Raw genomic sequence first — 27318 nt, 5'->3', positions numbered from 1 at the left:
AAAACACCATTTTTTTTTCCCTTTCTTGCTATGGTCATGATCTACACAATATGTTGTTTTCAATTTTGCTTAATTTACAAGACAAATTGCTTCGGCCATTATCTATCTTATTCACGGCCAAAACAAGCCAAATGGAGGGGAAAAAAAAAGAAAAAGACTAAACAAAAAGGATGATCCATTAAATGCTCTCAGTGGCTTTTGAGAATAAGATCTGTGTTCTATGCTACCTTGACGCGCACCCTGAACTACTTGCTCAAATTTGACCAGGAAACAATAATCTAGACCCCAAGTGGCAGGAAAAAGAAAAAGATTAAACAAAAAGAACGATCCATTAAATGCTTTCAGTGGCTTTTGAGAATAAGATCTGTGTTCTGTGCTACCTTGCCGCGCACCTTGAACTTCTTGCTCAAATTTGACCAGGAAACAATGATCTCGACCCCCATGAAAGCGAAGAATATACAACCTGTAGAACCAAGTACCAGAGATCATTTGGACTGTCTGACAATCAATTAAGCACAAGCAATAAAGTAGGGTTTAATGTAGAAAAGAGTGTGGGATGTAAATTTCTACATTACTAGATATATCATAGCAACAAGAGATTAACTGCATTGTAAAAACGTCAGAAGCTCCCTCAACTTTTGCCTCGTTGTGGTATTTGCACATTGAATGTTGCAGAAAACCTTTTTTTTCTTTTTCAGAAAACATGTAAATGCTATGTAAATGATGATATTTCAGCACAAAACGGTGAAAGGAAAATACTAGTCTAGATCAGATTCAAAATATCTTACCACTGCAGTACCTAGGCCAAGATTTGGTCCAAGTAGGTCCTTTTGCTAAGTATACTAGCAGGTTCTTCTGCAGCAACAGTAGTGTCAGTTGAAATCCCTCCACCTTCAATAGCTACCACTCACTTCCATATGCACATTATAGAGACGGTGGTGGTGCCAGGAGATGACAGTAGAGAGGCAGCTAATATTGTCCACATATTTGTTAGGAAATCCACTAGCCAAGATGTCGAATTTTATTTACTACTTTGCTGGTCCACTATCCTAAACTGTTGATGGTATTCTTGGGAGCAAGTCATCCAATACTAGTTCTACTGTTAGTGTACCAGTTAAAGAGTATCTATAGACAATTCACTTGCAGATTTCTCGATAGACATTGCCCAAAACAGTGACATCCTCAGTTTGCGGAGGTACTTCCATTGCTTGTATAAGGTGCCCCTAGGTTAAATAGTTGGAGTCTAAGTTCAAGAATCATATGTTTGGTAATATTTATTTTCTGTAACCTTACACAAACAATTTTTTATGATCAATGTTACCCTAGCTGATGGATCACTCTCGACAGTAAAGGGCATTGACAAATTACTCCCACTTCACCTTTACCAGTTTCTTATGTTACTTATACGCTAGAGTTTCCCTTTGAGTTTGCTATCTGTGATGGATCACTCTCAACAGTAAAGGGCATTGACAAATTACTCCCACTTCACCTTTCCCAGTTTCTTATGTTAGTTATATACTAGAGTTTCCCTTTGTGTTTACGATCTGTTTGCAGACTTTAAATGATTAAATTGATCTATAAATTGTATTGACGACTCTGTTTCTATTCAAGATTCACGGATTGAAAAGCTAATTGGTATGAAGCATAACTCCCAAGGATTGTATCCATTATTCATCTACTCTGGTGGCTGGCTCCTTTCAACTTCAAATACACAAGTCACCTGAGGCATCCCAGACCGCACAGGATAGTCCCTAGTTTGACAAATCAATGAGGTATTGGGTGAGTCCTACCAATTAAGAAACATTCTGTTCATGTTTCTTAGACGAGTCAACAAATATGCCTCTGCACCTTTTCATTCTTTCCTATTTATTCAAGGCGTTCTCCGTTATCTTGCTCTTATACACCTTAAAAGAATAGGCATTTAAAGACTGCCAGAACCTTTTTGCTTGACATAAGAGTCTTGTGGTTGTGGGATTAATGTTCTTATGAAGTGTTATCTTATAAACTGCATGGCTTCTTTTCCTATATGGTCAAGTTGCCATTTTTGTTCTCTTTTCCTGATGTCACTTTTGATCTCCCAATAGATATGTTTGGGTGTACTTGTTTTGTACAAATCTTATCCTCGTGAAAAGACAAGTTGCCACCAAATCATCCCCAGAAAGATTATCATCACTATTCACCTAGATATATATGGGTTTCATTTCAGTTTATGTTATTTCCATTGAGTCCATTTTTTTTTATGCCTCACCTAGCACTATCAAGTTTGTAGATGAACATTCTATTACTATTCCACTATCCATCCACCTTCCACTATAAAATGACCACACTAGATAATCCACCACCTCTCACCCTCCTCATTATATTTCTTATGCTTCCTTATCATGGCACTATTTGCTTTTATTTCTCCTTTGGCATTTATTAAGATTCCTTGCACTATCTCAGCGCCTACCTGATTTGGGTTGAAGACAATTTATGATAAATAAAATGTCAGTTTGAACTCTAATGACAAATTGGGAACTAGCTCTAGTCCTTTATGCAAATCTACAGTTGTATGCCACTATTAAAAATCCTGTAATGCTTTAGTTGACAGATTCAAAGTTCAAATGGTGTCGGAGTACACAAATCAATGAAGTTGACCATATGACACATTCTTTCTTACGACTAAGATTGTTTAAATTGCCCCTTTCTTACTAAGGTAATTATATTCCCGTGGTCGCTATGTCAGTTGAATATCAATAATTTTAATCCTTCGTGATCTAAGGATAACAACAACAATCAAAACTTTTAATCTCACTAAGTGGAGTTGTTTATATGGATCCTCTTACGTCATTAAGCTCAATCTCTTACTATATTCTCATCTATATTTAAATAAATTTTATCATATTTTATCGTTATTAATCAAGAATTCTTTGACATCCCTCATGTATTTGTAATAGTCTCACATGACCTATCTGAGACATTTATTGGATGCTTAAGTTATGTTTATATCATCTTAAACGTGTTTTTCAGAATTTTCTTTCAATAGACAGGATGCTAACTTTCTCTCTAACATTCTTATTTTTTATTTTGTTCATCCTCATATGTTCACACATCCACCTTAACATCATCTTTTTACAACTCTTATCTTTTATTTATATGCTCACTTCATAACCTAACATTCTCCATATAACATAGCAGATCAAACCTCTATTTTATAAAATTTTCTTTTAAACTTTAGAGGTATCTTACAATCACAAAGAACACATGACGCCCTCTTCTATTTCAACTATTTTGTTTATATCTTATGTAAAACATTTCTATCAACTCCTTTATTCTTTTGCAAAAAGGATCCTAGATAATTAAAGCTTTCAAGTAACTCATTTCTCATCTTAACAATTGTCTTGCTTAATACTACTAAACTTAAATTCAATATATTTTGTCTTATTCTACTAAGACTAAAATTTCTTCAAGAGTTTCCCACTAAGATTCAAGTTTAACATTTACTCTTTCACGTGTCTCATCAATCAAAATAATGTCATCTACAAGCAACATGTACTTTAATAACGTGTCTTCCAGCTACGGCGTATTTGCAGGAATTTTCCTTTAAATGGGGAGCGCAATCAAAGGATGCTGGACGTCTGGGCTGGCCGCTGCGTGCACTTCCCGATTTACCCTGTTGGCCGGTGGGAAACTTCCGTGAGGTCGGACCGGTCACCCCCAGAGATAGTCAATGGGACTAACTGGGATTTATCAATTTTTTTTAATAACGTGTCTTGGATGTATCCAGTGAGTGCATATATAACTAACGAGCTAGAATGGTTATCAGGCCCGATAGTCACGCACCATGCAAACAACATATAGTGGTTGTGCCAGGTGGTTATCAGGCCACATTGATCTAACAAGAAGGTTATATAAAGCATCTTTTGGGTTTGTAGCTCAAAAGAATATGACCTTGTATGCAAACTGATTTTTTTTATGCACAGAATCAATCTCCAACAGCACAAGTTAGAAACTTTTGCTTCACCACCTTTCAATCTAGGAAGCATATTCTCTTTATCATCTATCTAAATAATATTAGCATTATACGTGTGACACAAAAAGAATCATCAGATTGAAACCTTTTATCTATCACCATTTTTAGAGCAAGGACTTAGGAGATGAGGTATTTTTTTGCTATTCAACAACCAGTTAAGGCGAGACATTATATATATAGACTTAATATGTTCATATGTCTGCCAGGTGGTATGATCCAAACATGAGATTTAACACCAGTAAAGAGGAAGTTCTTATTATCACATTTTTTAAAAAATACTGAAGATTAGTTAGAGTTACAATGATGAATGATGATTAATAGGATTTGCAAAATCTTTGTTGAGTATGAATAATCAGTTTCTTGGGTCTTTATGTCAAGGCCATTGGGATGTCACTTTTGAGAATTCGTCGATACCCTAAAAGCTTGCCATAAGCGAAGGGTTCTTTTATTGTGACAGAACATTTTGACATTATAGGATATAATGATGCAGATTGGAGAAGTTTACCACAAACCCATGATCTACACCAAGTTCTTGTATCCTTTTAAGCCAATATCTCAGAAAGGTATAATAAATAAATAAATAAACATAGTATAATGGCCAAATCAGATGAAAAAAGGCAACGATTGTTGCCCATGTGAGCTTGTTTAGCTTAAACCATTACTGAGACAGCTAGGTGTGGCTCCTACTAAACCAATTAAATTATACAATCACAACCAAGCCGCCTTGCTTATCTCTTCCAACCCAACATCTAGCTAGAGGACAAAACAATGAGAATAGATTTTCATTCTGTGGGAGAGAAAATACAATTAAAGGAGATCATTTTATCTTTTGTAAGTTCCAATAATCAATTGTCAGCAAGTCCTTGAGAGCTCTTAGGATTGAATATATTTTGAAAAGCAAAGAATTTATGTTTTTATGATATTTTTAAGTTGCATGATTGATGACCTATTTGTGATTATGTAAATGTAGAAGGAAAATATGTAAATCTTACTAATCTAACACACATACAGTGATATAGATAGTTGGGGGTAAGGTTCTCTCTTGAAATCCTCACCCCCACCCCACATTAATCACAATTTAATTCATTCAAGTTTTAATAAAGGCACAACAAAGATTGACAAACCCACACCCAACGTGTTGCATCGAGTTAACTAGTTAAATCAAGCAAACTAACAAACAAAGAAACAAATATGTTGATTCAAGAAGAAATCTATGAAGAAATAGCCAGGACAGGAAATTACACTTGATTGCCAAAAAATATAGCACATATGTATTCGCCATAGATTCTAACAATCAACCAAGGAAATGGCAAAAATGTTACTAAAACATAAGTATGATAAAATGCACAATAAACTAGAAAAATAACCTGTGGGATAAGCATCTCTTAGATAATCCTATTCAAAAATATTTACACTGATGCTTGTTTGTCTGAGCACTTCAGAATTCATATCAAGTCCATGTGATGCCACCTTGTGCCAAGTAAATGACAAAAATTAGTTCTTGTACAAAAACCATGCAAACCAAATTATACTAATCAAAGAATTAATGAAGCAAGAAGAAGCAACTTAAAGGATCAAATCCATTTGAAGTTATGTTAACAGATCATTTTCTAAATGAAATACATCGAAGAGAACAAAGCATATGTTTACTCACCAAGTATGTAAGAGCTGCATAGCGTTCCTTACTCAGATACAAAGGTTTCCCTCGGGACATTTCATGATCCTGCACCCAATAAATCATAGGAAATCAAATATCCATAAGCAGTGGGTAAAAGGGAAAAGAAGTACGGAAAGATCTAGTATGATAGGTCAAATGACCATTTTATGATTATGATATGATGCCCATCATGCATTCTACAGCATAGCTGAGGATATGATGTCACTTCATGGCATACCTATGTGGCAATCCACCAGCACTAGCAATCAGTCATATGATGAAGATAACACGACAAGGTTGCACTCAATTAGTGTCTGACACTAATGTGAATCGTACTATCCAACATGCTATTTTTATAAATTTTCAAATGATAAATAGGAATAATGCGTCCACAAGAAGTGAAGTGGCAAATATGACAAAGGAGATAGAATAAGAGTTCAAATATCAGAGCAAATAGGTCATCTGTGCATTCATTATTTCATTTTGTCACTCACGATATATGATTTCAAAATAAGTATCAAATAGAACATCATTATGCATAGAGATCACCAAGAAGGCTGAAGGGTAACTAATTAAAAGTTAAATACACAATCATAGAAGAGACTACTTTTTATCTGAATATTAAAAAAGGTTGTCATATAAAAATTTTAAGATCCTCTTCTCATATGCCTTGCCATTCATATCCTCACTAAGCCTTTCATCTTTTATATAATATTAAACACACTCTCTCCTAGTTTTAATAAAATTCATGCCACAATGGATAGAAACTTATAGGGAGGGAACATTAACAAAGTCGTAGCAATCTTCACCATAAAAATTTTACTTATGTACAAAATACCACTAGGTTCTTATTATGTTATTGTAACTTTCTATTCCATGTATAAGATTCAATTGCGACCTTAAATACATCCAACTCAAGTTTATATGAAGAAGATTCTAAGACCACAATTGATATAGAGGTATCCATCCTCTCTTGATTATAATAACTTGGTACAATCAACACTGGGCGAGCAAGCAAGCAAGAAAGAGAGATCAATAAGAAACTGGTATAGCTACAGGTAAATGGTGAGCAAGAGAATTTTAATAATTGATCCTTAACCTCTAGAAGCATGAAGATTGAGCAATTTAAGTTGCAATTCAAAAGAGTAACATGAAGCATGGGGGCTAGAAGAGAAGATGCATTTTAGAGGGAAACAAAAGATGTTGAATAAGAGATAAGGAGGTTGTGCAGCCAAGGAAAAGAATGGAATAGGAGGGGAGTTCCTGCTGCCTCATCAAAATTGCAGCCTCCTCAAATGGAAGAAGAAGAAATCTCGACACCAAGATTTACTCTAAACCAAATTAAAAGTATCAAAAAATATCATTGCTTGAAAATAGATTAGCTACAACGATATACATAGACAACAAATAATAACTAGTAGTTGAACATTACATATGGGACTAAACTATATATTCTAACAAACATCCCAAGGATCGATTATATAAAAACCACACAATGTATTGAAGTTGATAGAAAACATAAAACCAATACTGAGATAACAAATTGCTGCAGCAGAATAAAATTCTTAGTGAATATTAGAGGTGTCACAGTAAGCACAATTACCTCTTCCCCAAACACATCCAAATAAGGAGATGGCCAGAAGCTCCGACGAGCAGACCTTTGCAGAAAGATTATTGTTCTCTGCAGATGAATCAAACAATAAGCTAAAGAAACAAGAAAGACAAACCAACTCAGAAGCGGGAATGCACACCCTTATCAACAAGAATACACCGATACCAGCTCCACAGACCATAGCATGATTTGAGCATCTACCCAGCCTAAAGAAGATAGCAACAACCAAGCTGATGAACTCTTCAAGATAGGACAAGTATAATTGATGTACAACTAAGAAAGAAATGATATAAAATGAACCTGCAGCAAGATCTATTGCTTAGGGAACATAATGTACCACAAAGCAAGCACAATGCTGGTTTATCTGGTATGGACTTGCAACTAGAGCATGGTACTTTGATGTACCTAGTAAAAAATGACCATATTTTAACAAATTTGGAATGACTAAAAATAACCTTAGTAAATTAACAGTTTCTAATCATTAAAGTGTCTGTGTTATTGCAAAGTACAAGAACCTTTGTAGTAAATCCTGATAAATGAGAGGAAGCTCCATCAGCTTAAAGGGAATAGCAGGAGTGGAAACTAGAATGCCTCTATACCTACGATCCCTTGACTCCTTCAGGAAGTGCTCACACCATCTCAAAGCTAATGCATGCACAATCTCATCCTTAAGGATCACTTCCAATGAACAAATCTTGAACATGTCCTCCAATTCCCCTACTCTAGTAAGCTCTACTTTGAGGTGATTATCACTGTCTAACTCAGCATCTTTCAAACAAAAATATGATCTTTCCTGTGTGTGACTATCAAATGATGGGGCTAATGTAGAAGAGCTCAGAATATTCCAAAGTAGCGCACATCTACGGAGATAAGGAAACGTAAGTCTGCGTATCATATCCTTTGGCTGGCAAAGTTCATTAGTGAATTTGGAAACAAAGTACTGTCTCACAAGCAGAGATTCAGCCATCTTCTTGCATATTTCACCAAAAGGGCTACCAAAATTTGATATGTCAAAATTTTGTTTCTCATAGCATGTAATTGTAGCCTGCAAAAAAGAGGAATAAGCATCAAGCTTACAGAAGTAATAATGTTATAAGCTTGCTTTTATGCTTAAAAGAAAAAGCAGATGGTGCATGATGCAGTACTACTGACATACCTGAACAACACAAATAACATAAAATAGATGCACAATAGCAATGAAATATTCCCTTGAGAATATGAATGGCACTGGGAGGCAGAAAAGAACCCACATGAGTGAAGAAAATGGATCATGAGCAAGGATAGGATCAGCAGCATGTTTTTGGAATTGGGCAAAAGGAAAAACTTCCCCATTGTGAGAATATTCAAACAATGAGAGGGTGTCTGCAAGAATATGATAACAAAATTAGCTATAGAACCTTATCCAAATAAAATACTCTTGCTGTTGTTATGTGAAAAATTAACTAGACACTTGATTGTTAAACAGCCTTCCATAAGACAAAGCATCAAAATCACAATAGCATGTGTTTATTTGATACAAAAAACAATAATGCTTGTTGCTTTCACAACAGCACCACAATAATTTAGACAGCATTACTCAGGATAAACTTTGAAAATCTCTAGGCTTTTCAGACGGTCTTTGCTCACGCCTAACCTTCTTAATATCATAGAATTTTAGTAAGAAATGATAAGATTTAAGATCAGGTGTATAAAAAGAATTGCATTAAAATGTCCATAATTTATCAGGAAATAATATACCAAACTTCAGTGGAATGTAGGTTGAGCTGATCCAGCTAGTCTAGCAAGATCCAAACCCTGAACTGTTTTCACTAGTGTTTATAAGTTAGAATGACCAATCCAGCTTGTTTGGAAAGATTTGAATCTTAAAATAAACATTTCCATTACCAATTTATTATTTTCAATGATGACTTAGGATCAGGTGTATAAAAAGAATTGCATTAAAATGTCCATAATTTATCAAGAAATAATATACCAAACTTCAGTGGAATGTAGGTTGAGCTGATCCAGCTAGTCTAGCAAGATCCAAACACTGAACTGTTTTCACTAGTGTTTATAAGTTAGAATGACCAATCCAGCCTGTTTGGAAAGATTTGAATCTTAAAATAAACATTTTCCATTACCAATTTATTATTTTCAATGACGACTTAGTGAGCAACTAATCTCAAAATGTATATTATAACAGCATAAAAAATGTTCCACTCAAGTCTCTTATTGAATATATCACATTGACTTTGCATGGGTTCATGTAGACTAGGGGTGCAAACAAATCGAGCTTGTTCATGAGCTTTTCAAGCCGGCTCGAAAAATATTTGATTCGTATTCAAAATAATCGAATTCGAGCCGAACTTGAATATGTTTGATAATTTTTTCGAGCCAAATTTGAACCCATAATATTTTATTCAATTGTTCACGAGCCGCTACGAGTCGAACTTGAATCAAACTCTAGTTATTTTTACACAATTTAATTTAAATATGCTCAAATTAAGGTTAAAATAATTCGAACCAAACTCGAATTTAAGTCATTTCGAATTATAATTCGATTCTGCTCGAATCAAGGTTCAAACAATTCAAACCGAATTCGAACTCAAATTTTATTTCAAATCAAGCTCAAGCCAAAATTATTTGTATTTTCAAGCTTCGAATTGGGATTCAAATATCATATATATTTTCGAGTTCGAACTCAAATATCAATATTTTCATATTATTCGGCTTGATTCGATTCGTTTGCACCCCTAATGTAGAGACCTAGTCTCTTATTTATGATTCTCCTTCATCAACTAAACAAGAAAATATTCTCGAAAGATATGGTTAAATGATATTCTTCATGTTATTATTCGTAATCTATGACAAAAAGAAACACAATTAGACTTATTTTTAACTTAATATTTGTCTCTTTTAATTCAAATTTTATTGAGATGAGGGTTCAGCTAATATTTTCAGTTATTTTGTATGAGCTAAGTTTAGAGGGAATGGAAGAGATAGAGCTGGCCAAAATCCATCCACACAAACCAACTAGTGCTAATTTGTATTATTTTCTGTATAGATACGACCATTACTGTAAATATTGGTACAAATCATAATTTCTTGTTCCAATGAAATGATTTACAAAAGATCCTTTCAAGCAAGTGATGCATGTATCAGATCTAAGTCCATTTGTCAATGTCAATTTTTTAACCATATAAGCATATGCAATGAGAAGTGCATTAGAAATGGCCCATAATAATCTGTTTAACAATTCAGAACCATAGTAAATACTATATTATGTTAATATTCTTCTTTTATAACATAAAAGGAATATAGCAGAACCAACTTAAATACCTCTTTGACTGTCACCATTTAACAAGTGATTATCACCTGACAGACCAGAACAGATAGACCCTGCTAAAAGTTGAAGACTGTTCAACCTCAGAAGAACTTCATAAGAATTATAGCTGCGGATTGATTGAGCAACATGAAGCAAAATCCTCATCATATGCCCACTAGAAGTATTTAGTTCTCCATTTAAAGAATCCAAGCAAGATGGAACTGAATAAGCATTCAACTTTGCCCGAGCAGCAATTTCTGTAGACATAATTGAGTATCTAAGTGTGTCCCAGAGAATCAGTGAGTGACTTTGCCTTCCAGTTTCTGACAAACTACCAAATCCATAAAGCGTATTCAATTTTTTCAGGGCAGGTTTCAATGCTGAATTTGTTGGCTCATTACAAGTCCCAGACAGAACTTTCAAGATTCTGCTCTCTTCAACCATCTTTGCTGCATTTTGAAGAAGAGATAGTGATAGAAGAAGGTGGAAATTTCTACAGTCTGTGTCAGATGTAGGAAAGTCGTTTAATGATGAACTGCCAAATATAGATGTCTCGCTCATGGAAAATCTATTAGAGACACCAGTGGATGCAGGGAGGATGGAGTTAGCAAATCTACGACATACTGGACAAAGTAGTTCTCCCTGAATTTGAAGAAAAAAGACAATGATTAAACCATTTGAAGGAAGTGAATGACAAGATGATGGCTGAAATACTTACCAATTCTGGATCAACAATATGAGTTTTTTCAAAGCCAAGTTGTCCATTGTACCTAAAATTACAACAGATAATAAAACCCAATATTGATTTTATTAAATGAGTTAGGCTGCATAAGAGACGATCATATCCCAAATTATATTTTACATATGCAGTTTGAAAAATAGTTATACACTTGCATATGCCTTCCTGGCAATCTATCAGAAGGATTATAATTTTTTGACCGTAAAAACAGTGTTTTAGGCAAGAAAATAGAAAGTTCAGGTATTCTGCAAGTTAAAATGGTTAGCACATCGCCAAACTAAAAAAAAAAAAAAATCTTCGATAGGTATATAGAGACAATTAAAAATCTTTAAAAAAAATCGACTAGCTAATTTTTGATGTTGTTGCTTAGTGTAGTCTTTTTTATTCTTGTTGATCGTTCAAATACTGCACTCACACCATAGTTATGCAACATAACTAAAAGAGTGCCGCTGCAAAAAGTCATCATGACCAAAGAAGATGGCATAAAAATGCTGAAATACCAGAATGCTGGAGGTAACAAAAGAGAAAAGTTTGAAGAGGTCATTAAGGTAGATTATATACAAGTCTCTACAGTGAAACTGAACGCTTGCAAGTATACAAAATGCAACTTGTAATTGATAGTTTATTTGTATGCACCAATGGACAAGATTGCATACCAAAGTGTTAGTCCAATAATTTGAGGCTGACTACATAGGTGGTCCAACTCTATGAAATGCTATGACTATTACTATCCAACTCTCTTAAATCATTTTTATTACATTAGCTACAATTTCCCAATGAACAAGATAATGATGAAAGCAGATGTGAGATAAATGGATCATTAATGTATTTGGACAATCTCTCTATTTCTTTCCCATAGAGAAGGTCCAGATGCCTATTAATTTGGATAAAGTGAATCATATTAGGCATTACCATAGTTGTCAGAACTCAGAATCACGTGATTCATCATTCATATGATATGACATGATATAATTCACATATAAAACGATAAGGATCTTGCATATGAATTGGAAGTGAAAAATCCATGAGGATTCATTTCAATTCCATATGATTCAACACAAATCTTATTATATACGATTCAAAAAAAAAAAGAGATAAACCTATTAAATATACATAGACTATTTTAAAGTAAAATAAACAATATTAATTCAGACCAAATAACATGAATCTGGAATACTGAATTTTTTTCTAATTTGAATTGAATTCCCTTCTTAATCATTCACTCTTCTACATATTTGCCATAAAGTTTAATTTTATTAAAAAAACATTATTTCAAAAGATAAATAAAATGTAATTTTAAAATCCAAATAGCAAATGCAATTCCAGATATGAACTATGATTAATTAAAAAACAAGTCAAGGAAAGGGAGGGTGTGTTGGTAGCTTACCTTTGTTTTAAAGACAACATATACCTATCATGGCATTCCTGATGCACAGCATGTCCACAAGAAGAAATATGAATTCCATCACAGTCGCTTGGACCAAATCCACTAATAGTAGCAGTTGGAGTAATTGACCTTGATGATGAATTTGCAATGCATCGGAGCCTAATGGAAGAGTCATTCTGCTTTGACTCTCTCAAGAGGCATGCAACAAATTCCCCAAGCACAAAAAACTCAGCTACTCTATCTTCCCTTGAGTTGGCCATATCATCCCTACTTAAAAGTTTTTGTTCCTTGAGGATATTCCTTATAACAGAATGATAAATATCTTCCTCCAATTTCTCAAGTGGTACAGAATCTTCTCTGTCATCCTCCAATTTCTCAAGTGTTTGGATTTGTTTTCCTAAAGAACCTAAAAATGAAACTTCTATGGATTCTGTGTTGAAGGGAGGATCAACACCTAAATCCACAGTTAACTGTCTTATTCCATTTGGATCAGCTCTGGAAGAATCATTTGAATGTTCTCTACTGCCTGTGTGGTCTTGCCAAGCAGAATCTTCCCAGGATAATTGATCTCTCTCAACAAAAGTTGTGAGACGAGATTTCTGGTCAGTGTAAAAATGTGTGAGATAACAGTAATAACAATAACAATCAGAGGGGTACCATGAGTAAATTATCAGCAAAATAAATTATTCAAAATTTTAAATTGTCAGGCAGAAATAACACTAGACCAATTAAAGACAATATATCAACATTTCTCCACTCCATAGTAGGAGTGGCAATGGGTTCACATTTATTAATTGGGTGCCCAACTTAAATGGGTCATGTTCGGGTAGCTATTTATCCTAGTGGGTTGGGCGAACATATCAATATATTGGGTATTTGTAAGTATGTACCAGTAATGGTACAGGTACTCTCAAATAAAATATACATATAATTATTTATTTATTATAGATGGTAATTTTAATGTTTCACCAATTAGTTTACAATACTATGTCTTATTGTTAAAATTGCAGTTATGTTATTTGATAATTTTATTAGAAATTAATAATATCTGTACTTAATTTTATTAGTTGTGTTTATATTATTGGATTTCTTACCACAATTGTTGGCAGATCTGGGTACTCAGTGGATATTGGTTAAGTTAATCAGGACATATGAATAAGGATTTTAATTTTATGTTGGTATTTAATGGGTCAGATACCTCATTCTTAAACAGGTATGACTTCGACTAGTAGGATAAATCTGGGGAACCCTAAACCCTACTCCACAGATGCTTCATCAATTTTAGGCGTATTTGAAATCCATAGGCACAGCATTGTAAACAAAAAAGAATCAAGTGAAACATAACCTGAAGAAAAACCAAAAAACATAAAGGACTTTGGGAATGTGAATCATGGCAAAGGGAGCAACTAGTTTCTATCTCTTCAGAAGCAAGGTCCTGAAGGTTGAGCTTTCCCTCCTCAGATGTATCACCTTCATTTTTACCCTTCAGACTGGCAATAAATCTTGATTGCTCAGCTCTCATTTTTTCCTATATAAATATACAGAATTGGAAGAAATTAAAAACAAAAACTAGAATTATGTTTGCCAAAAATGTTTACTTATACCAAAAATCCAAAAGAAAAAAGAAAGTCAGCAGAATGCTCCAAAAAACATGTTAATCATTGATATAGCGATATCCTAAACAGCAGGCATGAAGAATCATAGAATAGTACTGTCACACAATGATGGGTAAGAAACATATTTGAAATGGTAATAAATGAGTCAAGGTAGTTCTAGTGACTAAGAAGTGTAATTACTATCTGCTATTGTCATGAATATATATAGCATAAACTGATTATATGCATGAGTCAAATGCATTTTCTCAATTTGTTTCAAAAACTGATCATAAAGATCAAAGTGCTGCAACTTTAATAAAGTTCAGTACCACTTGAAACACAACTGGCATGCTAATGGCTCCACAACATGTTAACAGCACCACAGATAGGACAAAGCCCACAACTGTGATTCTATTATAGTCAACATATGTTCATTTAAGTGGAAAGAAATACACAAAATGTGCTTCCATACTCTTGTTAGAGGCTAAATGTAAATACTAGAGAGGCCTATTTGTTAGAGACATACTACTAGGTTTCAGATGTATTATTATGATTATGGATAATATTTATAGGTGGAAGAGGCTACCTACCTGGGTTCAATTGAACCTAATCTTTCTCTTACATGGAATTGGAGCCAATACCGCTTCCCTTTGTTCCATAGCATTTTTAATCACAACTTATCCCTAATCGACAATGACTCTGATAGTCACAAGAACCACTGAGCCAGAGTGACAGTTGCACTGTTGATGCTTCTTACCAAGCCAACATGAGCCACCTAGCAAAGTAATCTCACTACCGAATAATAAATCAGCGTGTAAGGCTGCTAAGCAATTCGTCACTGCAGCCTAGCCATCCACTGTCACCATGTGATGTTGTTCATTTTAACCATAACCCATCAAGTTTCCCACCAAAAGCACTCAACTGTAACATCTCACGTGATGCTATCCTCCCACTCCAGCTCACTTCAAAGCCTACAACACTTTATACACATTGCATTATGGCACCCTCACATTGCCCTCCTTGTAGGTTTAAGTGCAGAACCAGATAATGAAAACTTCCACTCTATTATCCTGCTCGCGCCCAAACAGATCTTGCTGATAACCGCATTCCATGTTATCGTGATGTGCTCGAGTCCACATAAGCAGATCATGTTAGTAACTTCTATGTTATCGTGACGTGCTCTAGCATCTGTTGGTGTGCCATGCTCCTAGTGTCTGTCGTCACATCATGCTTCGCTGGCCACTGGCACATCACGCTTCACAATCCACTACCACATCAACTTTAGGTTCCTCCCAGCTCAAGCTGCCATAAATCTCCCTCTTTCATTTGAACTTGGGTTACTGTGGTTGCTAGGGTAACCCATAAGCCCACCTTTTGATCTTGGTGGGAAAAAACTATGTTGGATTCCTTGACTATCCCTTTGATGTCTTTTACCACTAACCTTTCTTTATGCCTTTTTTACTCCATAATGCTCATTACTAAGAAGCAAAACGAGAGGAATTACATTTCATCAATTACAGTAGTTTAAGTCTGGTTTATGGTCTAAGTTCAGTCAGGCCACCTTACAACAGAAACTTGGTTGTTATGATTCCAAAGTTCAATAGAACTTCACAGAAGCATTGATTGATACTCAGCAGCATGCCCTACTATGACAATCTAGTGATCATAATCTCATGGACATAATTTATTGCTTCTTCTGCTATAAGATTTGGGCCCAGACTCGAGATTTGCACACAGGTGATGTCCCTTGAGTTTACAACTCTTAAGCTTATGATATGATTAACAATCTCTTTCAATTATAGCTGTTTAATATTGAGATCACCACACACATTGGTTGATTCAAAGCCATTGTTGTTGATCTCTGAGATATATTACAGTAGTTGCAATGGTGATCATTACGATACAACTCCTTGTTTGTCATTATGTTTCTTCACACACTATCCTGAATTGGAGCTTGTGAAGAATCAAATCTTAGGAGACACCTCCATTCTAAATCTAGTATTTCACAGTAGAACAAAACACATCAAATCGATTTTCACTTGGTCGAACGAAAGGTGAGATCCAATGAAATCGTCAATATCATTTGACAACTCCAATGATGCAATGATTAGTTAGCAGAATTGCTAGGTCGTTAATGTTATTAGGATCAAGGATATATATAGGATGCTAGATATATTTAAGCCATTTTGAGGTAGTGTTAGGAATATAAATATGAATTCTGGGGACCTATTTGTGAGTAGTATATATTTCAGGGATTAGAATGTGATATTATGATTACGAATAATACATATAGGTACAAGGCACTATCTAGGTATTATTAACACTATTCTTTCCCTCCAACTCTAAAAAAAATTGGAAAATTAAGCTTTAATTGAAGCAATGTTTTCTAACATTTCTAGACTGGTCAAGACTAGTGTTTTAAAATTCACAGTAGGCATGCCTAGGAGCTAAGGCACTGGGTGTGAGACCTACATGCATTTAGAGTTTCAAGCAATGTGACTTCACCTAGGCATATAAAAGGCACCTAGGCACATACCTCATTACAACAGTGACCCAGTGCTTGAACCAATAAGCCTTCCAGTTTGTGTTTTTTTTAGGTTGAACCTATCAGGAAGTCTTCATTGCTTCAACAGGACAAAAATGGTTTCCTGTTCCCAGGTTAAAAAGGTTGAATTGGCTGGTCCAGTCTGCTTTTAAAACACTATTTTAAAAAGGCACGCAGAGCAATAAGTATGTGCCAAATGATGAAGTGGCTTTTAATCATCTAACATGTCTTTTGGTCTTCTTCCGGTATGTTTCTTTGGTAGCCTGTGTTAATGTACACAACTTTATACAAAAGATTTGGCGTCTAGTGTTGGGTTGTCCTTTATTGCATAAAGCAAGCAATAGCTTATGAAAAAAAAAGTATAGTATTGACTGTTGAAAGCCGAACATTGCAACTTTCAGATTTTGCAGAATTCATTGACTAAAAGCTGCAAGAGAATCAGGAAAACCAGGGAGAAAGGCAAATGCAACCTATATAAATTAGACAATACAGAGACCACAGGTTCTACAAAGCTTATCATTGCGTCAAAAAACTCATCTCTTTGTGTAAGTTTACTGCAGAGATTTTACTTAGTTTCTTTATCTCTAGTACAGAGAATTTACTGTTGAGTTGAGCTTGGTCTCTTCTAGTATGTTTCTTTCCTAGCCAATTGTTAACGTACACAGCTGTATAAAAAAACTTATATTAAAAATTGTATTAACTTTCAAATCATTCCTTCTAATACATGGGATTTTAACCCCTTTTATACATAGAGGACATGACTAGTTCTTGCTAACAAACTTTTCTAATAAAACTAAATTATCTAAAAATTAAACAAACTTTTTCAAAATAATAAAGAACTTTGTGCTACTATATTTTCCTACACTTTCTAAAATATAATAAAAATTGTTGAATATTTCAATGCTCCCCTCAAGTTGGTGATAGAAGTTCTATTATTACAGTATTTTAAAAGCATCTAATTACATACTCCTTTCTCTCTATCTATCTGTTTGTCTTGTTTTGTATGTGTTTGGAATGTCTATCTAGCCTAGTTTTCTGTCTATTTGCAATATTTTTCTGTTTAGTCAGTTTTTCTGTCTATTTGTCTTATTTGTCTGTTTGGTCTGGTTTGTGGGTTCTAGGTTCAGTTTCTAGATTTTGTTGCTCTTGTTTCTAGTTTTTGTTTTGGTTCTGATTTTTAGTTTTTGGGTTCTTGTTTCGTTTTTTGGTTCTGGGTTTTATTTTGGATTTTAGTTCTGGTTTAAGGAATATATTTTATGGTTAGAAGGCAACAGAACTTGGCGGTGTGTGCTGTGGATGGGCTGATTTGGACCAGCCCAGACCGAGTCTAGTTTGTCGAATGGATGGCAGGCGAGCGTGTGGCTAGCAGTTTTCTCTGCTCTCTTGGTTGTCAATGATTTTTCTTGGTTTAAAATTAATGCATAGATTCATACTTGGACAGGCTTCTTGAACAAAATAGAGGGTCAGTCCAAAAATGCTCGACATCAAATGCATCCTTTGCCAATATCCTCTGAAATGGATCTAGGGTCTCAAGGTTAACGGTGGCTCTCTCAGTTAGATTATCATTTCTTGCAATTTGAAGCACATTGACATTTGCCAAATCTGTATTTGTGGCACTTTAGTAATTCTAGGCAAATTGATAAGAGCAATATTTAAACTATTAGGAGAGGAAATCTGTTTATTTGACTTTTCTCCTTTTTACGCTAAAAGAGAAAATATATAATTAGGAGATGATAAAAAATCTTAGCTTTTTCCTACAACTTTTCAAGGCTTTAGGGGGGTGAGATACAACACTAGGAGGTGGAGGCAGCAGTTGAGGGATTTTGGTTTTAGGGAAGAACTTGCCTCTGATACCATGTTGTAAATTATAAATTTTATTATCTCTCAAATCATTTATTCTAATATATGAGATCCTAAGATGTCACGACTTATTCACTTCCAAACAAACCTTTTTAATAAATTAAACTAACGTTGGTTTTTTCAAAATAATAAGGACCTCTACGCTATTATATTTTCCTACACTTTCTGAAATATAACAAAAATTATTGAATATTTCAACACAAAAGATCGATGTCTAGTGATTGATCATCCTTCATTGCACAAAGCAAGCAATAGCTTATGAAAAAATTCTAGTATTGGAAGTCTAACACTGCAACTTTCAAAGTTTGCAGAATTTAGACTTATAGCTGCAAGAGAATATTAAAAAAGAACAGGGAAAAAGACAAATGAAACTTATATATATTAGACAATACAGAGTCCACAGACTCTACAATGCTTAACATCGTGGCAAAAAACTCATCTTTGTGAAAGTTTACAGCAGAGATTTTACTTCAGTTTCTTTATCTCTAGTACAGAGAATTGACTTAGTCACTTTATCTTTAATAAGCATTTCTATAAGGCAGTGCTAAGATATTACAAACTTCTACTAAAAGGGTATGGTGATCCATAAAGAAACACCTATACTGAGATCAGATAAAACAAGGCAATACCCAAAGGGATTACTAAATAACTTACTAGAATCGATATGACTACTATAGACGGTTGAATACTAAACAAACGAAGATCTCCTCTAGATAGGAGAAGATCTTTTTTAAAAGTATTTTAGTTCCATCTGCCAAAGCTTGAAGAATTCCCAAGGGATTCTTGTAACTAATGGTTTGCATGCCAGCTGATAAGTTTATATATTGCATTTATGCAACTATTGTCGTACCAAGTGGGATCGAGTTTGGATAATTTATCAATGATACCTACCCTTTTGCTAGGCATGGTACAAGATTTCAAACCATGCTGTTGACAATGTTAAACTTTCATTACAATAATGAATTGGTTTTAGATTGATTTATTTGACAATTGAAGGGTCTAAGTCTTGAATTTATGTAACTTTATGAGCTCTACTTGATGCATTTAAACAAATTGTACAAAATTAACTTGATACTAAGAAAGTGTGTGCTTCACCTTTCGAAGGAATGTTGCCTGCCCATTGTTCTTAGATCTTATGACCTCTTGCAACCTAGCTGTGCATAATGCCTTAGCATCATCCATTAGTGGTTGCCATACAGCTTAATCAGACTCACCAAGCATGCATATACAACCTAGTGGAAAAGGGATACTGACCAACAAACAAGGGTGAAAAAGATCTTACCATTATAGCAGCCTGTTTCTCGGGCTGCCAAGTGGTTGCCAAACTCTCTGCAGGGACACAATGCTTCAGCATCTGAGGAACCATTTCTGGTGCCAAGTTTTGGATCACAATCAAGCAGTCATTGTTTAGCTCAGCAAACTTCTTTAGTAAAGTCTCAATAAGTAATGAAATGTTACAATGTCTCATTTCAGAATTATCCTTATCATCTTCTTCTTTGTATTTTCTCATCAACAAAACTAGTAAAGATAGCATGTTTTGGTTCTTGCATACATCTGACTTGCATTGCAACGTGACATCAAGCAGATCAGTAGCATGGGATAACAAAGACGATAAACCTTCCTGATTATGTAAAACTTCCATGAATGAGACACTGTCAGGATCATAATTATTCACGGACATATTACTCTGTGAGCACAAAACATCTAATGCTAAAGCAAGTAAGTGTAATGCCGTTATAAGAACACCCTCGGGAGCACGAGAAATAGGTGAAACATCTGCAAAGGCAGCATAAAAGAAGACTGCGCGGATGATTTCAAGGACTGTTTTTGATGTAGCTATTCTAGAAATAGTTGCAAAGGGAGAATAAATATGTGTCCATTGAGGTAACTGGGCATTATGAGCAGAAACTTTACAAAAACGAAAATATCTCTCTTCTGCTATTTGCAGGTCCCTGTAACTCCAGCGAGGGTGATAAAGATCCAGCTCTTTCCAGTATGCATGCCTAAGAGAATATTTACCCTGCAATTCAAATAACATCACTTGAATGAGGTCAAATGCCACAAGGTTAATTAAGCACTAAACATTGTTTACAACAACCTGTTTCATGCTAGATGGAATTGAATAAGTAGCAAGTGTATCCAACACTGTTTGTACTTGATCACTCTTTGAAAGATCACGAGGAAGAGCTTTAACCACCTGGCTCCGAGTAGCATCACCAACAGCAAGCTTATAGATCATTTCTCCCTTCAAGCGATCAACTAAGGAACGACCAGAAAAGCTGCGTTCTTTGACAATTTGTATTATAAGAGTAAGCATTTCATGCACCAGAACTGCCTCATACCTGCGAAAGGATTTTTTTTTTCTCTTCATTGTTGCACACTAACACTATCAGCTCACAAGTACAACATCAAAACTAGTGTTATTCTGTCAAATTTCACAAACAAAAATGACCATAAATGATGTTGAAGCTCCTACTATGCTGATAAGGTTTGTTATAGAAGATTGATCATGGCTAGTTGCATTCCATAACCAAAGTAAAAGATTCAATCAAATCGGAAAAGGATTGATTAGACATTGATATGACAATCCCGTAGATAACTCAATCCTTTGAGTCTAAACTAGACTCAAGAGTAAAGAAAGTCACAAAAAAAAAACAAAAGCACAAATGACAATTAGTCCTACAGATATACAAGAGTAGGGATCAAAAGAAGAAAAGTATGTAGATGAACCTTGATGTGAGTCAACATTATTGTATTGAGATTCATTAATCAAGGAACACATGTTCTCCAAGTGAGGCACATGGGTTCTGGTTGTCATGCACCAAAGTTGGATGATCTTTGCAGACTTAGTGGTGGGAAGAACCTACATGGCAAGTTGGATGATCTTTGTAGCAAGGTTTAAAATTTCGAACTATGTTAGAATTTCAATTTATGACAGGAACGATACCGTTTTGATATTGTATCGTGTCATGACGATATGGTTTCGGTACTTTTTAAATACAAAATATATTAATTAAAAAAATATATTTTTATTAGTATTGATTGTATAGATGTTTTTCCTAATAATTCGTCTCTACCTTCATCTCTAAAGAGTTTTTTCCCTTAGCCTATATAACAATCCTTGGTCTCTATTGTTTATTTTGTAAATGGAGGAGGAAAATAAAGAAATGAAAGAGAGAGAAAATTACCGGAGGGAAAGGAATTAAACTGTCAAAAATATTTTTAAAAATGAAAGAGAAAAAAAACTGCCTTAAATTATAAACTATAAACTGCCCTAAAAAGATAAAAGAAAAGAAAAGAACCTAAATCCGGAAATAAAGCTTAAAAATTTCAAGTCACAGCCATGCGAGGTCGCGGCCGGACCGCAAGATTGTGGTGGCCTCGCAACCTCACAAAAGTCTTTACGAAGCAGCCGCGAGATTGCGACAACCTCAAGGAGGCCTCCGCAAGGCCACTTCTGCCTCGCGAAGGCCTCCACACGGTCGCTTCCACCTCGTGGAGGATTCCACAAGGCCGCTTTCGCCTTGTTGCTCCGCCGGTGCCAAAAGGATTTCGATGTCAATCGGTGGGCAAAATGAAAAATTACACCCATGCCGACAAGGAAGACTTGATATCACAATCGTTGCTTTGTAGGCTTATATTAAAAACCCCAACCAAGTAGGTAATATTTTGGGTAGTGGGCTCTACCCTAATATAATAAGGTACTAGTTACAGCTTGCTACTTCATGGGCCTGAGGGAGATTGCCCTAAGTCCTTGATGGTTTACGGTACAACTTCGATTTGAGTTAAGTAATAATGATTTATGGAAGAGGAGAATGATATAGCTTTGATTTGGTGTGAATCTATATCGTTGTCCTGTAATTCACCAAGTGAGGTACATAAATTATACTTGCAAGAAACCTTAGTCGAGCACCTTAGATACATTGGAACGAAGAAGAGACCCTCTAAAATAAATTGAGTGAAAAAAATGGCTAGCTTGTGTTGAATAGACATCTGCTCTTAGTCCTGCATGGAAAAATTGTGGAATCTTGGTAGGCCCTTAAATAGATTCCACTCAAGTGGACTAGTCATTTTCAGTAATCGGCTTTATCCCTCCATTATATAGATACATGTCAAAAGCATCCCAGTAGTTCATGGGGCTCAAGTCCTTGGAGGACTATGGGTTAAGCTAGCTTAGGATTGAGTTGCAATTTGAGATGGATACAAGAATGATGTAGATCCGGCTTGATGAGGGGCATTCTATTTGTATGATTCACAAAATAAAGCACAATGGTTCTGCTTGCGGATACCCTAGTCTAGGCACACAAAATGAATTGAGGAAGATAGAAGAAGACAAGCTAGTGAAAAGCAGGAGCCAGCACTTTGAGTCCCATATGACCAAGTAAAAGGGACCTTTGTAAGCTTATATGTAACAAAAATATACTAAATAATCTTGTTATCTAATTTGATAAGGATCCATAGCTTAAAACGTCAATACTGCATAATGCTCACTAATTGTGCACCCTAAGTTGAGACAAGAGCGTAGTGTGTGACAATATCTGTCAAAACACAGATTAATATGACTACATGCACTACAGCTTAAAAAACTTCCTTAAGGGGAAAAACGAAGTAACAAATAGTCAATTACTCTAACCAACCTGGTCATTCATTGATAAAATCTAGAGTATAAGACAATATTCTCAGAAGTTTATCAATCTACCTTAGCCACTGGCAGGTGAGTACCAAGATAACCATTGGCTCCTCAAAAGAAAGACAATATGCCTTGCTATCAATAAGCTTCTGATTTGAAGGCCACCTGATGTCCTATTAATATCAGCTACCATAAGCATTCACTCTAGAAGCCCCATACATCTACACAACACTAAAAAGGATTCACATTTTCAAATAAAAATATGACACATCTATCATTCAAAGTGTGACTTATCAGGTCTTATGGGTATTCAGTGCCTTAGAATAATCTCATATCAACATAGGCAATTTCCTTAATGGTACCATGATGATGAAAACAATCAGGTATAGTACTTATATAGCCATAACATTTCGATTCATGGTTGCATTGTGAATTTCACAAGAAGCCAAGATTTTGAAAAACAATGACACTAAACATCAATAACAACGAGGAACAACAGCATTATAAGCAATCAAAGCAGCATTAAGAACAGTAAAATACCTACAAACCACATTAAACAGGTACCCTCAATTTTTAGAACATACAACGGATACTTACTCATTGTGCTCTGAAATATTCAAAGATGTATAATTTAAAAGTCCAAATTTCTCTTGAATTCTCTTCACAAATAGTTCTGGAGGAGCTAATGCAGCACAGCATTGCAGCAAAAAAAGATCAGACTCTAACCCTTGATTATTCCTGGATTAAAAAAAATGAAATAACTGAAATCATGCAAATGAAAGAACAATTTCTTATTGATCCCTTTTAGATTGTGGACTAACCATGGGCCAACACAATAAAACTCAGACATCCATATGGCTGTCTCACCACTCCTACGCCACATGCCAGCACGAACTTGAGCGCAAAACACACGCATTCGAAGAGGATGCTCCATCAAACAGGCAGAAAAACCAAAAGGTTGACACCCACCCAAAACCTGTCCAAAAAAATCATGACCACGAAAAGATGAAGGAAGCAAAATACCCTTACTCTTCGTCTCTGGCTTTTCAGTCTCACCATAGAAATATTCTGTTGCTTTGCGCAATATCAAGGAAAGAAAACAATGCAGAGGAATGTGGAATGATATTCCTTGTGAACTAACATCATGAATTATGCCAGTCCAATCAGCCATATTCAACATTCCAAATGCTTCTGATATGGTGTCTCTCTCCATAATGTTAGCATCTGATAGTCTACTTGAAGAGGTATCATCTGGGCACATGTCAGTATCCATTGAATCAAATCTCCCAAGATGCACACCAAGAGCAAGTAGTTGGTGCTCATATGTTGCCAGTTCAGAAGAAGATGTCCTGCAAACCTTGTAACTATTTGCACCCTTCTTTAACCTGAATACTTTCTTTCTGAGACTATTAAAAGAACTGGATTGAGTGACATCTTTGGCATTGAATATGTTCCTTGCAAAGCACAACCAACGATCAATTGACTTAAGGCATTCAAAAGTCAACCTAATGGCAGGTGGTGGCAAAGACAAGCTGTCAATACCATCTAGCTTCCCATAGTTATACTTGGATGAACAATCCAGTTGACCACACCTACGCATATTGCAAGCAGAACTATCTTCTGAAGTTCTTCCTAGTTTTGAATGATGATGGCCCTCACTGTTATCTAACTCTTCAGAAACAGAGTGACAGACAGGCGTATTCTTCCATTGTTTGACTTTGGAAGCTGAAAATGCTACTTGGATGAGAAGATTGCTTACTTTACCAATAAGGTGTCCTAGAAAAAAGGCTGTAGAAATATTTCCATATTCATCCCATGTAGGAGTAGTTGTGACTCCCTTATGAGGATTCATGCCCTGTGCAAGAGTTAAAAGCTTCAACCAAAATCTTAAAATATCAGGCTGCTCTTGAATTACATGTACAAGAACCTCTTCATGGCTTAAAGAATAACGTATGTCTTGGACCAAATTAATCATCAAGTCCATTACCCACCTGGTGGCCTGCACAAGACATTAAGTTAAACATCTTTCCTTAAGATGTGATGAATTCAGCAGAAAGCCTAGTAAGAAGAAAGGACAATGATACGACCAAGTAAAAAAGCTTCTACATAAAAACAATGCATCACATCAAATGCACCCAACTGAAAGTGCAATAACAGTAGACATCAAACAGATTTTTTATACCTGCACTTCACCACTTTCTCCAACGGAAAAGAGCAACAGGTCCCTCAAGCATTCCAAGAGTATACCTAGCAGATTTACCTCTGGCACAAGCCGTGTCATCAATGGAGTCACTGTGAATATTTGCACAGAGAAAGTTGATAGCAGTGGATATTTAGAGAGTGCAGTATCATTGCCTTCTTTGGTCATTTCATGTAAAGCAAAAGGATAATATCTGATGAAGACTTTAGCAAATTCATACTTGAAACCAGGTTCCTCAAGTAACTTTAGAAGCAATCCATGGAGCTTTTTCGTAACATCCTGGTGCAAAAACCTCTCAGCCCTCACAAGAACATCCAACAAACCTACACACTCCAACATTCTCTTTGATGTGAAACTAAGAAGGCTGTCACTACAGTCACAGAAGTGCAGTAACATCTTAACTACTGCAGAAGACAACTTCTCACTCATTTCTGAAGAGACATCAGAGGTCCTATATACGCTTTGACTCTTTGACTTTTCGGCAAGTGTTATCTTATTCTTCCAGAACATAAGAAGATCATCAAGAATGGGCATGATGGAATTTGCCAACTCCTCAGGCAGAGGTTGAATCTTTCCGATGCCTCCATGCTCTGAACAAAAACCTTCAATTTTCCAGGCAGTCTCGTCTCCACAATCACAGCACCCACCATTTGTGTACATAATTGAATAATCGTGATCTTTATGATTTCCATTCAGAAAACATGGAACACATATGGCACAGGTTGGATCACTCTCACAGGTGCGACAGCGATAAGCTAACTCAGTAGGACCCCAAATGGAACCACACACTGCCCGCTGACCGCCAGCTTTCTTAGCTAAATTCTCAAGAAATTTCTGTGGTTCACCTCCAAACATCAGCCATCCCAGCCATGACATGCTCTCACTAAAGAAATCTGCAATATTGCTTCCACCAGACAACATTGACAGCTCTGATATATCACCCTCTGTTGGCAATATGGCGGAGACTAATTCTTTAACCATAGTTCTATTTTTGTCAAGATAGAAACTAAGCCCCGTTTCAAACTGATCGAGTATCTCATGTGGAACTCCTTTGGCTGCAAGTCTCTGCAAAAAATATCATGTCAAATAAGAAAATAAACACATCCTGAGATATAGTTGAGGTAACAAGAAACCAGATTCAATTTAGGAGGAAAACTTTGCGTCAAATGGTTTCATCGTGGACGAAGTATACAAGAAGACTGGCGACTTGATTGAGTATTTTCCCCTGGTAAAAGTAAAGAAAACATCCGAACGAAGAATACACATGAAATAAATGTGTTTAAAATAAATAAAGTTACAAAAATTACGCATTTGGTCAAGCTTCATATTGATCTTTGCCAGAAACCAAAACTAACAAAGAAGAATTGCAAGTGTCAAGAAACGAACAGAAAATGAGAACAACTGAGAAAACCCTGCCTGGACGATGCGATCTCTGGGGAGAAGACGGGGAGACCCGCCCCATGGGGAATCGAGCTCCATCCCAGCAATGACGCAAAGCGAATTCCCGCAACTCCAGGGGCGCGATGGCGAGCTTCCCCGGCCCAGGGTGGCGTAAACGAGAGGAAGGCCGAGATCGGAGGACGTAACAACCCCTAATCGAGATCAGATGAACCCAGCTACGATGAAATCGCGAGAAGCCCCGACGTTCGAGGCTTCACTCCCAGAGACTCACAAGTTGGATCGATCGGTGAACAATCAAAAATCAGGCGCTTGCGAAGCAGATTTCTGCCGGCATCGAGGGATCGAACTGGCTTCGTTTCTCGAGGTGCGATTTTGC

General features: G+C 35.8%; 1 protein-coding gene across 3 annotated transcripts; it reads right to left on the bottom strand.

The window, feature by feature from the left end:
* Positions 1-27318, bottom strand: LOC141817836 (E3 ubiquitin-protein ligase PRT6-like). Of its 3 annotated transcripts, XR_012600870.1 has the most exons (19): positions 26958-27318; positions 25524-26606; positions 24163-25340; positions 23939-24079; positions 20810-21053; positions 19994-20731; positions 14057-14239; positions 12712-13310; positions 11304-11355; positions 10600-11227; positions 8438-8643; positions 7797-8326; positions 7582-7686; positions 7421-7487; positions 7273-7350; positions 5667-5735; positions 5380-5482; positions 381-463; positions 1-278 (listed from the first exon to the last, which is right to left on the bottom strand). XR_012600870.1 is itself a non-coding variant. In XM_074705462.1 (18 exons), exons 1-17 carry the CDS (start codon positions 27018-27020, stop codon positions 5408-5410), a joined length of 6039 nt encoding a protein of 2012 aa, XP_074561563.1. In that variant the 5' UTR covers positions 27021-27318; the 3' UTR covers positions 1-463; positions 5380-5407. The 3 variants fall into 3 exon arrangements, 2 of the variants coding, with proteins under 2 accessions (XP_074561563.1, XP_074561564.1); XM_074705462.1 differs by having other exon boundaries at positions 1-463; XM_074705463.1 differs by lacking the exons at positions 1-278; positions 381-463; positions 5380-5482; ... (2 more) ...; positions 7421-7487; positions 7582-7686 and having other exon boundaries at positions 8105-8326; positions 8532-8643.

The sequence above is a fragment of the Curcuma longa genome, unplaced genomic scaffold (genome assembly GCF_044706935.1).
Source record: "Curcuma longa cultivar G26 ecotype Majalengka, Jawa Barat unplaced genomic scaffold, ITB_CL_G26_1.1 contig_22097, whole genome shotgun sequence".
NCBI classification, from domain to species: Eukaryota; Viridiplantae; Streptophyta; class Magnoliopsida; order Zingiberales; family Zingiberaceae; genus Curcuma; species Curcuma longa.
This window is presented reverse-complemented; position numbering and strand designations above follow the sequence as displayed.

Coding starts and splice junctions, on each gene's coding strand:
- LOC141817836 (XM_074705462.1), bottom strand. CDS start 27,020: ATGGAGCTCGATTCCCCATGGGGCGGGTCTCCCCGTCTTCTCCCCAGA. Junction 13,311..14,056: donor GTTTTTTGGTTTTTCTTCAG/GTTATGTTTCAC, acceptor TACACTGACCAG/AAATCTCGTCTCACAACTTT. Junction 8,644..10,599: donor AAATGGTGACAGTCAAAGAG/GTATTTAAGTTG, acceptor ATATTCTTGCAG/ACACCCTCTCATTGTTTGAA.